The sequence below is a fragment of the Choristoneura fumiferana genome, unplaced genomic scaffold (assembly GCF_025370935.1).
Source record: "Choristoneura fumiferana unplaced genomic scaffold, NRCan_CFum_1 Sck3bRy_121;HRSCAF=307_pilon, whole genome shotgun sequence".
In the NCBI taxonomy this organism is placed as follows: domain Eukaryota; kingdom Metazoa; phylum Arthropoda; class Insecta; order Lepidoptera; family Tortricidae; genus Choristoneura; species Choristoneura fumiferana.
The window spans coordinates 10,548-29,376 of record NW_027412802.1 but is presented as its reverse complement, the minus strand read 5'-3'; the positions used below and the strand labels follow the sequence as shown (position 1 = coordinate 29,376).

The following is an 18,829-nucleotide window of genomic DNA, read 5'->3' as shown; positions in this document are numbered from 1 at the left end:
AAAAATTATCTTGACCATGTCGAATTTAGTCATGCGCCGCCATTATTGAGCAAGCGCAACAATCATAGTAGAAATTGTAAAGCCGATTTACTACTTACCTTTCTTTATTACTTTGATTGTTGAATCTGAAATACGGACCATAAGAACTAATACCTACCACCGACCGGACCGAACTAATACGATCGATCCGGGTAACGTAAATTGATGGCAATTTCCAAAAAATATATTGTGACGATTTAGTAAAACCTTGGGATTTCAATTGAACTACCTAATGGTAAAAACTAGCAGCACAACTAGTAGTAGTTCCGTCACTGTCAGCTAAATAATTTATCTGATTAAGCGGTTCCATTTCATACGCACTCGGGAACCCTAACTCAGTAAGAGTTGGTCGCGTATATCGTGATAAGGTTGACGCACGCCGCATACCGCTGCGCTCGCGCAGCGCGCAGCCCCAAATCTCAAAACAAAAGAAATAAGTGCGAGTAAGTGTCTTACATCACCGTTTCGCAAACCCCCGCTACCAAGGTCATTGCCATCAATTTAATCTTATTTCCACTTGCACAAATGTTTCTCCACAATTTGTGCTCTATGCTTGAATTAACCGGTTGATTTTTAAATTTTTGGTTCCGGTTATTAGGTACCTACCAACTTGTAATCCGATTGGGGTCTGCAAAGTAGATAATAGCTATGTTTTACACAGCGCGGCATGAATATTTTACAATCTAATTGCGTTTTTAAACGGCTTGCTTTAAATTAGGCAAATGTAAGTCTAGCTACTTAGTCTTGAAACTCTTTCTAATAACGATATTTAAGCCCCTTTATAGCGGTGTCAATAACTTCATTTAATTAATAATGAAATATTATTTTCTTGGCATATATTACTGATTTCTTCTATTTAAATATACATAGCGTAAGAGACGGTTTAATAACGGTTTAGTTTTAATAACGGAGATGACTTTTTTGATGACCGTAACGCAAAAAAATACGAAGAAAAATGTCACATAGCCTTTTCTATGCTTGTTAGCATCTGACGCCTAACTGTTCTATTCAAGTAGATGTGCAGCCGTGAGTCGGACATATCTAGAAAAATATGTAAGTAAGTTGAAGTGGAAATGGACAAGCCACGATGCTCTACGAACAGGTTACCGTTTGGAGAGAGAGTTCTCGAGTGCCAACCACGAACCCGAAGATGTAAAGTTGGCTGGTCTCCTACTAGGTAGACTGACGACATCGTGAGAGTTGCGGGTAACCGATGGGCGCAGGTGGCAAGTTGATGTGCGTTGTCGCGTTATAAATGGCCTTAGTTCAACAGTGGACGTCCTCCGGCGGATGATGATGATTATGACGCCGGTAGACGCCGTTAAAGCCTAAGCTAATTTATGCAGCTTTAGCGGTGGATCTCTAACACATTACCTCCGGCTACGTACTCTCAGTACTAGCTAACTAAATAACTAAGCTAAGTAGTGATTTCTATTATCATTCGAAATAAAATATATTAAAATTGTGTTTTATACTTAAACGAATTTGAGGTGCAATTTTATACAACTTTCCTAGCCAAGGTATTATCCAAACATAGTTTGGGATCGTACTAACATGTATTAGGATTTTAAGGAACATATATTTCAAAGTTTCAGCTTTTATAAAATAACGAAGGTCTGAACGTCGCGGGCTCTCGGTCCAGTAGAGCAGCCGTTTCTTTTGATCAATCCTAGGGGTGTCCCTATATTTATAATACTACTTTGTTGACATGTTATTCTGATTACAAAAATGCTTTTAAAAACGAGCCTTTTACGACTGATCTTTGGTAGGTAAATACAATGGCTCAAGTCTAACGCGGGGACGCTTGCAATCGCGTTCACCATCATTTTTTATACCTCATATCTTTGCCTTCGCCTTTGTACAAGGTAAACGTACGAGTGCTCGTCACTGTCCCAATAGTTGCCATCTTGAATTTTACGTCATTAGCAGTGAAGTAACACAGTACTTTATAGAAATAAGTATCGAGCACTGGTACATTTACCTTATAAGTCGAATAGTACAGATCAAACTTTTATACACAAAAAAGATTCTGTTTTAGACTATCGCGGTCGTTACTAATTTTATGATAATCGTCTCGTGATCATGGCGCATGCAACTGTGCCGAAATATCGAGCTTCTCTAAAATCAAGGTACGCGGAACAAAACCAGAATGTAAAACATAAAAAAAAGATTCCGATTCAAAATCCTTGTTTTGACAGATCTAGATAAGCAGTTTCTTAATAGTGTAATGAAAATGAACTAATATACTGTTTTTATCTCGCGTCCACGTCCACGTCGACCATTATTAATTACAAGTTCTATTGTAAGTTATTAAGGTTTTAAATCCTGCTGAATTTGACACTAGTTTCTAATATATGACAGCACTTAACGGAACGGAAATTTGTAAATAACAAAAGGATACGGATCTGTGATAGAGGAAAATGTTTTGGTAGCGCTAGATCCGCTTCTAGTTAAAGTGTGAATATTTATACGAGAAATAATAAAAAATACATTATAACAATCGGAGAGTAATATTCCAAATGGATTTTTAAAGATACGGCCAATAACGTATACTTTGTAATGCCAACTGATTTGTACGGAATCCTTGGTAAACGAGTCCGATTTGTGTGTTTATTGTTTCTTGGTCAAGTAAGAAGGCAATGTGTTACTTTTGACTGGCATTTTGATTACAACGTAGGAAATTAATATACAAAACGGAAACGGAAACGGAACTTAGACCACACAATTATTTGAAAAGTCAATCAGATATAGTACTCGTAGTCACGTATCAATTGCTTTGTAATTTATTTAATTTTAAGCCCAACACACACAGAGGACGGGTGCGGGTTGTGCGCGGCCCCGCGACGGGCGTGTTTACATGACAGCTTATGGACGTCATCTTGACGCCATCACACCGACGGAAGGCGCGGGTCGGGCGCGAGTCGATCCGTGCGTCCACATACCGCCATGTAAAACCGTAAAACGCCCTTCGCGGGCCCGCGCACGACCCGCACCCGTCCTCTGTGTGCGTTGGGCTTTAATGAGAAGAAAAACATGAAATCAAAACAAGAACGCACTACTTCACAATTTTAAAAAGGTCTAAGAAATAAGAAAAAATCCAATTATAATTTATAGCATTTTTTTAATTTAATTGTGACACTTATGTTTTTATTATAATACACAATGGCAAGTTTTGTTTCTGAGTAAGTAGTAATAATAGCAACATTACTATCAAAGTGAACTATAATAGTATTGAAATAAATATTAAACGCTAAGTGAGTAATATTAAAAAGATCATATAATTTCCTAATGTATTGAATAATTAAGACGTCTTATCAACAAAAAAAAAACAATAGGTATTTGTTCAAACTCAAATAAAAACGAAGTTATATTGCATGTGCATCGATTATTTTACAAAGCAAAATTTATACTTAACTTAATTAACTTATACCATTAAATTTTCACAACGTAAGCTAGTGTTCATAATACATACATTAAAATATACAGATTTAATTTGAATTATTTCGGTGGGAAATCGAGTGTAGTGTACGCTGGTCTGGTGCGCGGTACAGGAGGCCTACGCGGGCGCGGGTGGGTTTTCCCCCCTTCAACATCTGGGGGGGCTGTGCCTGCCTCTCCTTCCTCGGGCAAATACGGCGCTCGAGGACTCAACACCAAAGCCTTGTAAGAAGAGTGCGAATCCGCTATACTCCTTCCATCCCCTTCATCTCTTCTCGACATCTCAGAAAAAGGGGATACCGATCTCTTTTCTAGCGCGCTTGGCCCCGCGACCTCCTCTTTTGGCTTCAGCTCATACGCGTTTTCCTCTTTCCTTTTCGGCTCCACATCTTTTTTGAATTTCGTCTGTCGCTCGATAATTTCAGCTGTAGTCAAATCTGATCCTTGTACGTCAGTTTCTAGAGGCAACGCTGATAACCACGGCCTTGAAGTATTGCTGTTACACCATCTTTCTTCGTTTTCACTGGCATTTCCTAAAAGTCCCAACTTTTCCAAGTTCTGCAGTAGAAGATTCTCGCTGGAGCTTGCAGCTCTCATTTCAGTTTTCGAATCTTCAGCGAGTAATAGCTCTGCTAAAGGTGGAGCAAGGCCTAACCCTATATTCCTTTCATGATACACCTCAGATATAGTGGGCGTCATTTCGCCGCTCATATGTCGGACCTGAGCCATAGAGTCTCGACTACTAGTTCCCATTTTGGGTCGTGGCACCCTTTTAGATGAGGAAGGCTGGTTTAGTTCCCTCACTTGCTCTGTTTTGTCGTCTTCAGCTGTTCTTCTGGGCTGCGCCGCAGCTAAATCATAGAAAGCATCGAGATATCTGGCATGTGAGTGATCAGGTCGTCTTCTTAGTACGGTGTCGTGGCCTGAGCTCTCCCAATCTGAATCATCAGTGGACGGTGGTCGCCTAGTGTATAGTGTCCTTATTTTGGTCTGATGAGCTAGTGCTAAGGAGACATCTCTCTGTGGCGCTGATGGGGCTGGTTGCGGGGCTGCAGGCGGGGAGGGAGTGAAGGCTGCGTCACTCTCCCCCCTATACCTAGGTGGAGGAGGCGCAGGTGGCGGGGCGGTTCTCCCATCTGGCTCTCCGCGACCCACCTCAGTAGACGACGAGGTACCACGTACGTACATGGTAAAAGCTCCTCCACAGGATCCTAGCGGCAATGGAGGTGGTGGTACCGATGAAACGCTTTCCTCTGTGGATAAGATACATCGTCAAAACAATTCCTCAGTTCATACATAACATCACGATATAATTTTAATAAAAACGACTTACGGCGGTGTTGCCTTGGAGGTGGTTCTCCATCTGAGTGCGGTTCCAGATCTCCGTCGTCTATGGACGCCAAAGATTCTACGCTCGAACTGGATTCCAAGCTTAAACTCCTCGGAGCCTCTTGGGTATCTGTTGAAAAAGCTGCATTAATAAATCTCTGAGCATCTTACATAGGCCTTTCCTGGTCGTACATTATTATGTAAGAAATGTTATTAACTTACCAAAAAGAGCAAGTAACGCTTGCAGCACGAACTGTATATGACGTCTGTTGGCTGCTTTTCCAGTACGTAGCGTCACCTCGTCTTGTCCAACTTCTGCTAAATCAAAGCCCAATGATGCCAGCAGCTCATGGCAACCATTCACTCGCCATAGTCTGACATTGACAGCTACTTCGATCGTATCAGTTTCGGAATTCTTTGCTGAGAACTGTGATATCACGGAACGGACGACACCAATGATGTCATCAGCTACGTCACCATTAGAGATGAGTTTCGACAGCGCTTGCAATGTCGTTGGAGATAACCCTGGAGACAACAAACTGTTTAACACTAGTTCATCTAATAAACAAGTGGAAGAAACATTAGTCAGTACAAACCTAATAAAGCCTGAAGACTGGCAGAGCATTGAGTTAATCTTTCTTCGGGGTCGCTTTGAGGGAAGAAACACTTGATGGTATTCCGTTTGCTGCCGGTTCAAATCTAAAATAATTTAAGTACTTAATATTTTAACTATTTGAGAATGTGGCATTAGTTAATACAAAATGAGGCATATTAGGCACAATTAAAAATACTTATACTGAAAAAATACCTAAATCCGACGCTCATTAGAAGTTCCCTCCAGCCAGTGGCAGTTCCGGCTTTATTCTCAATACTCTTTTGCGTCGTGTACATTGCATTTTTCTGCCCTCTGACTATCCTCTGCAGTGACTTCTCTACCAGGTGCAGGCAGACTCGTAACGCATCCCTGATAATAAAACATGATTAAAATGAAACATAATTGATCAATTATCACTCTAAATATATCGCAAATTTTGACATAAGTAGGTAGCTACTAACCAAATGTGCTTTAACAAGACCCTTGCAATCGTTAGAATGCTAAAGACTAAAGGGCAACACACACAGAGAGCGGCGCGCGGGTCGTGCGCGGGCCCGCGACGGGCGTATTTGCATGCGGTATATGGAAGCCTTCACACAGAACGCGGGCGCGGGCGCGGGTCGTGCGCGGGCCCGCGCCCGTCGCCCGTCGTCACAAACAGCGCGCGGGCCGAGCGCAGAGTTACCAACTCTCAAAAATATTTATCCCTAAAACTTAAGTTAAAACCCCTAAAATGCTATAATTAATTGGAAATCCCCCTAAAACATGTTAGTATAGGTAGTGCCACAAGAATTGAAGTGAATGATTACACACACAGCAACATGTCGTATAATGACATCAGGCAGGATTGTAAGTTTGATATACTTACCATCCAGATTTTTTTTTAATTTTCCACCCACCGGCTTACTTACATACAAAAAATCTCTACTTTACGTCTATGGGAGGTACCAAAAAATGTTTTTTTTTTTTAAATTTTTCATTGTACAAGTATCATTTTGTCGGGATAGTTTTCATTATATATCCGTGCAAAATTACAGCTTTCTAGCATTTATAGTCCCTGAGCAAAGCCGCGGACGGACGGACAGACAGACAGACATGGCGAAACTATACGGGTTCCGTTTTTGAACTATGGTCCAGACGATTACATTTGCTTTTGTGATGGCAGCGACATTGGATTTGATTTTTTTCGTGTGAAGATTCTATTTTTCGAGCCCTTTCATTTGATACCCATATGGAACCGACTGAAAAGAAATACACACTAGGCTATTTTCGATGGAAGCTATCTTGGATAAAACATATATATGTTAATATAACCTAACTACTATACCACATTTTAGCATGCGTTGCTGCAGGTAATGCAAAATCTTATTAGGTTCAACAGGTTAATACGTATAAAAATATTTTTTTTAAGAAGAAAGTAAAACCGACCCCAAAAAAAATAACAAAAAATGGAACCGACCGCAAAACCCTTGAAAGCTCGAAGTCGGTGACTCAGCACGAGCCAGCAGGTATGGAACAATAGTCGTCTACCTCACGATCCTGCTGGGTCATGCTGAGTCATCAAATTTGACTGGCTAGATCGGGTTACCCCAGGCCCAATAATTTTGTATTTTTATTTTTTTTATCAAGAAATAATGTGAAATATAAGAAATACAAAATAAATATAAAAAGCAAAACTTCCCAACAATCCTTAAAAATACCCCATCCCAGTTATTTACCCCCTAAATTTGAGGGGAAAACCCCTAATTTGGCAGCCGTGCCGAGCGGCAAATGGCTGGTGTTTGTATCGCGCCGCCGCTTTGACACGCGCCGCCTCTGTCAAAGGATGCCGCGTGCGATTTATGGCTGTACTTCGCACGCGGCGTCCTTTGACAGGTAGGGTTGCAACGATATATCGAATTTTTGATAGTATCGATAACTTTGACTCCACAGTATTGATATATTAGCATTGCCTATCTACAGTGTGTTACTGGGCTACCGGCACCCAGGCTTTTTTTTTAAGGGAAGTTAAAGATACGCTATTTCTGTAACTTAACCATTACATAAATTTAAATAATAAAGTAAAATCCACACTGTTAACTTTCTAATAAAAATATAATTGTCAGCCATGTACAGCTAATTAAATTGACAAGTACTTATATATAAGTAAATATTATAAATGCGTAAGTTTGTGTGCGTTGTGTGTGTGTGTGTGTGTGTGTGTGTGTGTGTGTTTGTTTGTTTGTTACTCCTTCACACTAAAACGGCATTTGAATGAAATTTGGTACGTAGATAGCTGGAATAACATAAAGGCTACTTTTTACAACCTTTTATTTAGTTTCACCTGTCCCGTTGTCTGTCTGTCCGTCTGTAGTCAAATTCTGCAAGTATATTTTGACCACTTCCAGTAGTCAGATTGACTTGAAATTTGGAATACTTATGTAAATTGTGTAACAATACAATAATCTGGTAGTGACAGGGCACTGGCGGTCTGAAAGGTTGGGTTACGTGAAAAAAAATGTTGATAACTAATTAGATAAATATTATAATTAATGACATATCGTGTAGGTACATTCAACGTAATAAATAAGTGATCACTTTTGTACCTTGGCACTTTAACGTCATGTTTGATAAACCATACGAAATTGTGTAACGACTGAAAGCGACAAGGTACCTATACCTAAAAAGTGATCACTTATTTATGACGTTGACTGTCGAACAACATACATAATATAAAAAAACACTTACTTTTAATCCCATCCCACTAATATTATGAATGCGAAAGTTTGTAAGTCTGTTTCTTTATTACTTCATCTGAACCGATTTAGATGAAATTCGGTATACAATGTATCCCGCAGAAACTATACAAATTTTCCGGGATAAAACTATCCTATGTCCATCTCTGTGACTACAACTATATACTGAACTATATGATGAGTAATAAACAAGAACCGGCCAAGAGCGTGTCGGTTTTTTTTTATTTCAATTATTTATGCTGGCTCGTGCTGCAGACCGACTTCGAGCTAGTAGGTACACCTAGGAAAATATTTTGAAGGGTTTTGTAGTCGGTTCCATTTATTGTTATTTTTTTGGAGTTGGTTTTTACTTTTTTGTTAATCACATATATCTCGCGGCACTGTATAATTGCCTGAAGCCATGAAGTAAGGGACGAGTTCGGGGTAGACGGCCGAGTCGTAGACGAGGCCGGATAAAACGAGTTCAGCAATCCCTGTTCTGGCCGAGGCTTGTATAGTGCTTTTCTCAATGTGAGGAAATATTCATCCATCCATCCATCCATCCATCCATCCATCCATCGCATCGCTTCGCATCGCATCGCTTCGCATCGCATCGCATCGCATCGCATCGCATCGCATCGCTTCGCATCGCTTATCGCATCGCATCGCATTGCATCGCTTCGTATCGCATCGCATCGCTTCGCACCGCTTGGCATCGCTTCGCATCGCTTCGCATCGCCTCGCATCGCTTCGCATCGCCTCGCATCGCCTCGCATCGCTTCGCATCGCCTCGCATCGCTTCGCATCGCCTCGCATCGCTTCGCATCGCCTCGCATCGCTTCGCATCGCCTCGCATCGCTTCGCATCGCCTCGCATCGCTTCGCATCGCTTCGCATCGCTTCGCATCGCTTCGCATCGCCTCGCATCGCTTCGCATCGCCTCGCATCGCCTCGCATCGCTTCGCATCGCCTCGCATCGCTTCGCATCGCCTCGCATCGCTTCGCATCGCCTCGCATCGCTTCGCATCGCCTCGCATCGCTTCGCATCTCCTCGCATCGCTTCGCATCGCCTCGCATCGCTTCGCATCGCCTCGCATCGCTTCGCATCGCCTCGCATCGCTTCGCATCTCCTCGCATCGCTTCGCATCGCCTCGCATCGCTTCGCATCGCTTCGCATCGCCTCGCATCGCTTCGCATCGCCTCGCATCGCTTCGCATCGCCTCGCATCGCTTCGCATCGCCTCGCATCGCTTCGCATCGCCTCGCATCGCTTCGCATCGCCTCGCATCGCTTCGCATCGCCTCGCATCGCTTCGCATCGCCTCGCATCGCTTCGCATCGCCTCGCATCGCTTCGCATCGCCTCGCATCGCTTCGCATCGCCTCGCATCGCTTCGCATCGCTTCGCATCGCTTCGCATCGCTTCGCATCGCTTCGCATCGCATCGCATCGCTTCGCATCGTATCGCATCGCAGTATCGCAAATGCTTATAGAGTAGTGGTGGTTGGCTGTTCGTAATTTTTCCTTTGTCAGTTTAATGTTAGTAAGCAAATTTAAAAAGTTAGAGCAGCGGACAATAATGGATTTTCATACATACTTCATGGCCTAGGCCAAGAAGTTGTGTAGGGAGGTGGTAGGGAGCCATAAATGAGAAACTTCATGTCTCCATTTCGTGACATTAACGCATACATTTCCGAGCATGTTTGAGAAAATAAAATTATTCTTATTCTTATTATTGGTTCTAGAACTGTTTTCATTTGTACTCCAAAAGTCGCCAGATAAACCATTTTTTTAATCAAAACTTTTTTTGGTCGCTAAGATTTAAGCAAAAGCCGTCACTTCTAGGGATAAAGTCACTAAACTGGCAACATTGATAGCCGCTGCGGGCCCGTCGCGGGTCCGACCCGCGCTCTGTGTGAATACAACGAACCGCGCGGCTCCCGCGGCGGACACGACCCGACCCGCGCCCGCTCTCTGTGTGTGTTGCCCTTAAGGGTGTCAGTTACTTCTACTACATATTTCAGTAGTATTAAACATAGTTTCATACCGGCACTTGTCAGGCTCCGCCAGCAGCTCGCACAGCGCCTGTCCCATGAGCGCGACTTTGTTGCTGAGCCGTACATTGGCACCGAGCAACACCTGCCCTGCCCAGTGGGCCGGGTGTGCAAATAACTTCGTATGACGAACCGTCTGCATCGCATCGCCGAGAGCCCTGTACAAAAAAAGGAGGTCAAAATCTGAGGGAGAAGGGGTGGTATGATGCGTTTTGGTTTTAGAAAGCGCTATAGACAACAAGAAATTAAGACTATTGTGGAGAATTAGATGTTAGTTGTAACTCCTTGAGATAAATGTTCTTTCTATTATTCTGTGTATACGTTCCACTATTCTATCATATGACGGTAGTTTGAGGGATTTATGAATTAAAGTGAGTTTTGAGTGATTAATTTGAGCGTGGATAGCTTCATGTTCAAATTAAACTTTCAGGTTCACAATTACAACAGTTATGGTCTGTCCCAGAATTCGAGATACTAAAATGACGTTTCATGTGTTACCTGTTTTTTGCGTCTCATAAATAGTGATGTGCCGCAACCGGTTATTACCGAAAGATTTTGTAGGTACCTATGTATGTATGTCGTAAAATATTAAGATATGAACGGATCCGTGATGTACTAAAATGTAGGGCACTTAGGACATTCTAGAAAAGGTAAAATAGGTCTAATAAAAATGCGACCGTTTTCGAGATATTTCGACTTTTTATAGATGTTGATGTTTAAGTTTCAATTTCATTCTAAGTAAGTTTTACATTAACTAAATAATATGAGAATAATGAATATTTGATTTATTATTCTATGATATGAATATCTAAATAAAAACACGAGAAAACGCACTGATCACATCCGATGACAATACGAGTAAAGTAACGAAAATCGGTTGAATACCACTTGAATACGAAAAACATGAACAATGACGTTGTGTGATATCTGAGGGCCTACTCCGGAATTCGAAAATCAAAGTTCGTACCGTAACGTCCCTCTCACTTACGTATTAAATTAAATAGTAGTGTCAGAAGGACGGAACGACACGAACTTCGATTTTCGAATTTCGTAGTAGCCCTGCTGGTGCTGGCCCTGACTACGAAATGCAAAACTCGAACTTCGTATGTTGCCGTCCCGCTGACGCTTATCTCATTCAATACGCGAGTGAAAGGGACGGTGCCATACGAACTTCGTTTTTCTAGTTTTGTAGTAGCCCCTCTGTATTATTTTTACGTTGGCACTAAGTGATGAACACTGTATTTTTACCTGTGCTTAGATTTCATCACTTTATCGTATGATAAAGTAAAATGGAAAGTAGAATATTGAATGCATTAATGTTATTTTTGTTATCGTAAAATAAACATTTTATCGGTTATTTACGAAACCGGAATCACGGAGCAGCACTGTTCCTTTTATGCTGGCCACATTATTTTTACGTTTGACATTTCAGACTGTCATTTTAGTATCTCGAATTCTGGGACAGACCATAGGTGACATTATCTACCTATAATTAAAGACCATTATTTAGTTAAACTTTACGGTAGTCTTATGAAGCACGTCACACACATCAAGGGCGTTCGTGCTTCGTGATTCCGACGGGATTTCAGGACTGCGCTTGATAAATCATTGTTGTGCATCCATGTCTCAGTTTGTATTTTCGTCATTGTTAGATGTTCAAATGTTAATATAACCATCCCATCCTCATCCTGGTGCTTAAGTTATGCTGAGTACAGGTGCTCGGTACAGTACGTTGGTGACGGTGTCCTACGAGGCAGGCCACAGTGTGAGAAAGATACTTGCACGACATCCCCTCACTGGCGATTGTCACGTCGCCCTCGTCTCAAAATGCAATAAGTATGTAGGGTTGCACTCGATGTCAGTACTCACTTGGCTATCCTGCTGCCCTGCAGTAATGCTGAGTACAACGCTCGGTACAGTATCTTGGTGGCGGTGTCCTGTGGCGCGGGCCACAGTGTGAGCAGTATGGCCTGTGCTCCGGCCGCAAGCAAAGCGCGGCACAGACGCGACACCCCTTCGCCGGCGCTCGCTACGTCGTTCGCTTCTGAGGAGGTGCCTTGAAGAGCTGCGCTTGAAGGAGCACAGGATATCACTACCTGCAAGGAGAACGCAAAACAATCTGGTTAGTTAGTGAAGATTTTCTACGAAGATATGATGTTGTTTAACCATGACGTCGACTGAATTTTACTTAGAAGATTTCTGACTGATACCTTAGGCTGCCACTGACGACAAGAACACCACTTAAATTATATCTGTTAACACCTATTTCAAAGCTCTATTTTTAACTTTTGATTTCATTTTCATATGTAGGTATATATGATGGTGGCCGTAGTTACTGTTACGAGTACCGTAACTGGTCTTAAAAATTCAAGACAGAGAAAAGTTAAGTGACTACTAATCTGGCTGTGATCTTTTCATATTCATTATTTCAGATGCTGTCAACATAAATTCAGACGTTGGTGGCAACTCTTCGTTGCTAGGTGTTATTTCCGTATCTGAAAAATACATTATTTCTTATATTCTCATCACAATTCACCAAAACAAAAGTACAATTGTTAGTATGATATCCTACTTCCTACTATAATATATATATATATATCCTACTAATATTATAAATGTGAAAGTTTGTGAGTGAGTGAGTGAGTATGTGAGTGAGTGAGTGAGTGAGTGAGTATGTGTTACTTCTTCACGCTGAAACGGCTGGATGGATTGGATGAAATTTGGCAAAAAGTTAGTTTATAACCTGGATTAAAACATAGGATACTTTTTAATCCTGATATTACCACGGGATAGGGATAAAGTTTTGAAATAACAACCGCTGGGTTTAGAGCTGTGACTTAGAGTCATGAAATTTGGTATGTAGGTTGCTGGATGTCTGGAATAACACATAGGCTACTTTTTATCCCGATATTCCCACGGGATAGGGATAAAATCTCGAAAAACAACCGCTGGGTTTAGAGTCATGATTGTTATAATATAACGTCAATGAAAACCACGATGTAATTTTAGGGAATTCCCACGAGAATTTAATAAAATCCCGAATTTCAAATTCAACTGCTGTATCTAATGTTTATACGCGTGCGAAGCCGCGGGTAAACGCTAGTATATAATATATCCTACTAATATTATAAATGTGAAAGTTTGTGAGTGAGTGAGTGAGTATGTTTGTTACTTCTTCACGCTGAAACGGCTGGACGGATTTGGATGAAATTTGGCAAAAAGTTTAGTTTATAACCTGGATTAAAACATAGGATACTTTTTATCCCGATATTCTCACGGGATAGGATAAAATCTCGAAATAACAACCGCTGGGCTTAGAGTCATGAAATTTGGTATGTAGGTAGTTGGACGTCTGGAATAACACATAGGCGACTTTTTGACCCGATATTCCCACGGGATACCTAGGGATAAAATCTTCAAATAACAACCGCATATATTATACATACTTTCTTCTTCGTTTTCAGTTGACGTGTCTGCTGGCGCCGCTTCCGCCGCTCGTGTTTAATAATCGTTTCGCTTGAGAGTCAACCTACAAAATAAGCACATTATAATTTCTAGAACTAACCCTAGTTTTTTTTTAAAGATAAACTAAAGGAATTAAAATGGTGCTTACCACTTCTCCCGACTAAGTACAATAGCCGGAGTTTCCAGCAGATGTGAGTCGCGAAATGGACACATTCAGCTTGAGGCAGTTGTGCTAATACCGCTTCTTTTGATGCCTGTTGATAGAAATTAAAACTTTACTTACTGCTAACTATAGCAGTTTAATAAAACCGACTTCAAAAAAACCGGCCAAGAGCGTGTCGGATACGCCCAAAATAGGGTTCCGTAGCCTTAAAAATAAGTTTTATACCTTAGGCTGCTATTTACTCATAAACTACTAATAATTCTCAAGCAAACTTAGCCGTTATAGTTTTCCTTGAAAGTTTGATATACTTACTTCCACCCACCGGTTTAGATTTTAGAGGGGGGGGGGGGGGGGGGGAGAATGCTCTATTTTAATGAAAATTAGCACTTTCAAGTTTGAATTTCGCAAACAAATCTCTGAATCTAAAAATCATCTTAGCAAACCCCTAATGGGTTTAAAAGACCTATCAAACGATACCCCACACTATAGAGTTGGATGAGAAAAAAAAATCACCCCCACTTTACGTCTATAGGAGGTACACTAAAAAAAATGTTTTTTGAATTTTTAATATACCACATTTTGTCGCATAGTTTTACCTATATATCCGTGCAAAAAACAGATTTATAGCATTGATAGTCTGAGCAAAGCCGGGACGGACAGACAGACAGACAGACAGACATGCGAAACTATAAGGGTTCCGTTTTTGCCATTTTTGCTCCGGAACCCTAAAAGGAGATTCTATGTTCGACGTATTTTTTAATGTATGTTCACCCGATTACTCCGTCAATCGAGGGCAACCCTCAAATTTTATAAGCACACCTGCATTTTTAATTTGCATATCCAAACATCCGGTACTAGTGACGTCAAGGTCAACCACCAACTTTCACAAACTTGATAAAACCACATTGGTTTTTTGGCAGTTGGTCTTAACTCAAGCTAAGCAGGAAGCCAGATGTAAAATATATCAAATCAGTGTTCTCACGGTTTTCAAAAGGCACTGACTGTATTTTAAAGAGGGTTTCAGCAGAGGCGAAATGTCAAACTAGATGGGCGTTAGTAGCGTGACGTTTTGCTTGCGATTGGCTGCATTTAGTTTTTTTTTTTTTTTTTTTTTATTATGGCTTTCACTCTTGCTGATTTTAGCAAGACGTATTTTGCCAATGTCGATGTTGAGACATTACGCACATGAGGAGAATGTTCGGTTTATGAAATTTTGATTTTGGAGAAGGAACAGATAGGAGACCTAAAACAAATAACATATGTTATGGACGGCACACGGACGCGTGACTTTTTTTTTTTTTTTTTTTTTTTTTTTTTAACAGGGAAATGAAGACTGTTAAACATGCTAACATAAAAGGAAGTAGTGGAAAGGAAAAATAAAATATAGAAAACATGCTGTAATTTTACTACAACTTAATGTTGTGACTCAGTATAAATTTGATTAAAATTTTTGTCAAGGAAGAATCTAAAAGAGAAAGAAGTGTCAGAAAGTTAATAGACGCGGAACATCCTTAGGCAACACGTCATACAGAGAATATGTAAGTTTACCGCAATTAAAAAAAATGTGCTCAAGAGTTCCTTCGTCTAGACCGCATTCGCACAAGGAGTTATCCCGCACCCTAATTTTATTTAAGAACACCGGAGTACAGACATGACCCAAACGGAGTCGGCATATGGTAGAAGTGACCCATTTATTCGCAGAGCGGAAACGATAAAACCACGGTTTTCGAGGGATTAACGGTTGAATGTTCCCGTAGTGTCGTCCTTTCTGGAGTCTGGAGAGGCTCCACATATTCTGCCAGGAGATCCTCAAGTCAACTCGAGCGGACATCGTTAGGTCTGATGGTAAGATGGTGTTATATTCCTGGCAACCGATTTCGATGGATTCTCTTGCCCATGCGTCCGCTCTTTCATTACCTACTATGCCGCAGTGGCCCGGAATCCATGCAAGTGTAACATCTAGTCCTTTTAACTTACAACGGTATAGAGACTCTTTGATTTTCAAAATAATTGGATATTTGGTTTTCATTTTAAAATGGTTACCAACAATTGCTTGTAGGCAGCTTTTGGCGTCGGAAAAATTAATACTTTTGAGATATTATGGGATTTCGAAAATCTGATTGCTTCTAAAATGGCTATGGATTCCCCAGTGAAAACAGATGACTGAGTTGGGCCTTTCTGAGTCAAGACAATTTGGTATTTGGGAATCCATACCGCTGCTCCTACGTGACCATTAGGGTCTAGCTTAGAAGCATCTGTAAAAATGAGTAACCAATCTTGCCATTCTTCCAATTTTTTATTAAATTGAATATTAGCCGCTGGGCTATCCTTGTCAATGCCAAAATCAAGGATAACATTGGGGGTGTAAGTTAAAGACTCATAGTTGACCTCAAAGATAGGGTTAGAGCTGGAGGTGTATATCGGTGACGAGAGGTTTTTTAATTTGGAGTACGAAACAATATACCTTGGTGTCTCCTTATGTGACCAATATGCATTTTCAGATACTTCCAGAGAAAGCGCCTCTAGTCGAGGTAGAAGGGGATGATTAGAGATAGAACAAGCTTTGAAGATGAAGCGGTCTGCCAAGTACTGCCTACGGAGGGACAGGGGAGGATCCAAGCATTCGACCTGCATAGCATTTTTTGGTGAGGATTTCATAGCACCTAGAGAAATTCGAAGGCATTTAGCTTGAATCAGATCCCACTTCTTAAGTGCGTTTTTGTTACAGGGTTCTATCACCATAGAGCCATAGTCGATCTGGCTACGGATAACTGCGTTGTATACGAGCTTTTGGCAGTATGGATGGGCGCCCCACCAGACCCCAGAGAGAGCTCGAAGAACATTGATACCCTTTTCACATTTTCCAGTCACATATTCCAAATGTGGTACACCTGTCATTCTAGAGTCTAAAAAGACTCCAAGGAATTTCACAAAGTCCTTGCAAGGAATGACGTCTCGATCATATTGAATTTGAATGTTGGGTATGAATCTACTTCGCGTGAAGGTAACTATGCTACTTTTAGATGGAGATAGAGACAGTCCATGATCATCAAGCCAAACCTTGAGATAACTGAGCGCTTCATTAAGTTTTGAAGATGCAGCATCAGTTGACTGCGAGCCCGTATAAAGCACCAGGTCGTCGGCATACTGAAGAATACTACAGAAGGGGGAGACAGATTGTTCCATATCATACGTATATAAACTATAAAGAAGAGGGGAGAGCACCGAACCTTGAGGGAGTCCCTGCCATAGGGTAAGGGGAGGATGGAAACTATTGCCGGATCGAATTTTAATGGTGCGTCCCATGAATAACTTACAAACAAAATGAACTATCCTCACAGGAATACTCAGCTGGAGCATTTTTGCTCTGAGCACCGGAAGAAGAACATTGTCGTATGCGGCGGAGACATCTAAGAAGCAACCTACAAGATGTTTTTTTTTGGAAAGGGCCAATCTAATGTCCGAGGTTAATATGCTTAAGCTGTCCATGGTGCTTTTTCCTTTACGGAATCCGAACTGGGAGTTAGCGAGTAAATTATTTTTTTCTACAAACCATTCCAGCCTATTCTTAATTAAATGTTCAAATATTTTACCAATTGTTGCAGAAAGGGCAATTGGTCGATAGGAGTTGGCATCTTGAGGGTTCTTGCCTGGTTTGAGCATTGGAATTACAATTTGTGTCATCCATGACTCAGGGATTTCCCCAGTCACAAAAAACAAATTGAAAAGGTTTAACAGATGTTCCTTTGAAAAGCGGTTAAGTTTCTGGATAAAGATATAAGGAATGCCATCTTCTCCGGGTGAACTGTTACGAAGACCGTCCAGTGCCAACTCAAGTTCCGGGAATGTGAAGGGTTCGTCGAGGGGTCCTAGTTCAGCAGAAGGAGGAGATGGGTTTATGCAAGATTCCTCAGGAACCGATGAGGGAGCTAATTTACCCGCGAACTCCGCCAACCAGGAAGGAGGATTATGAGGGGTTGACCAGTCAGATCGGAAAGAGCCTCTGAATCTTTTAATACTCTTCCATACCAGCGATGGCGGAGTTCTAGGGTTGAGATTTTCGCAAAATCCCTTCCATCCTTTCTTTTTAGCTTTCTTTAGGAGGCGCTTAGTGTGAGCAGAGATTTTTTGGTAGGCGACAAAATCTTCGGAAAGACCGGAAACATTGAACTTACGTTCGGCGTTATCCCTTTCTTTAACCGCCGCCGTGCATTCTGCATCCCACCAGGGAGGTGAAGGGACTTTGCTGCCAAGAATTTTTTTCTTCGGGACGTACTTATCGGCTGCCTCTATCAGTATCGATTGGAATTGGAGGTATTGTTCAAAAGGGTTTGAAAGGTTGGAATCCAGCTCTTTTAATTTTTTTCCACATAATAAGAGAAGCTAGGCCAATCTGCTTTATCCAACCTATATTTAAGGAGTGGTTGGGGAACAGGTGAAGGAAGAACGGAGGATGGCTGGGAGATAATAATGGGGAAATGATCACTTCCGAATGACTGTTTCAGCACCTGATATGATAGCGAACACGAAAGATTAGGAGAGCTAGCAGACAAATCTAGCACCGAGTTAGGGTTTTGTCCAGGATAAACTCGGTGGGTGGGGGAGCCGTCATTGATGACTACGACGTTAATGTCATCAAACAGATCCAAGAGGAAAGACGAAAATATGTCACTGTGTGATGAGCCCCAAGAGGTATTATGGCTATTGAAATCACCTAAGATGAGGAGAGGAGGAGGGACCGAGAACAGGATGGTAGAAAGATCAGGTATTAGGTTGATATTTGGATGCGGAATATAAATTGATACAAAATTTATTCCCATGATATTAGCCGCAACTGCGTTAATTTCATGAGAGTGGGGAGGGAGGGGGATTTGAGAGAAAGAGTAACCTCTTTTAATGAACAACGCACAACCAGCACGTCCATCATCGCGGTCTTCCCGAAGGCACGAGAAGCCCGGGATCCTAAAACGGGAACCCGGTCTCAACCATGTCTCCGAAATGGCCGCCACAGATATAGAGTGCTCGTTAACGAGGTT

The 18,829-nt window shown here is 41.5% G+C and overlaps 1 protein-coding gene across 1 annotated transcript; it reads right to left on the bottom strand.

Moving 5' to 3' along the window:
- Positions 1 to 3,340: 3,340 nt before the first annotated feature.
- Positions 3,341 to 16,979, bottom strand: LOC141444985 (uncharacterized). Its single transcript, XM_074110765.1, is given in 12 exon segments — positions 3,341 to 4,730; positions 4,811 to 4,936; positions 5,029 to 5,331; positions 5,403 to 5,471; positions 5,474 to 5,505; positions 5,615 to 5,770; positions 10,159 to 10,323; positions 12,035 to 12,261; positions 12,561 to 12,578; positions 12,581 to 12,660; positions 16,352 to 16,456; positions 16,787 to 16,979. Coding segments are annotated over 12 exon segments (2,667 nt in total). The 3' UTR covers positions 3,341 to 3,537.
- Between the last annotated feature and the right edge of the window lie 1,850 nt (positions 16,980 to 18,829).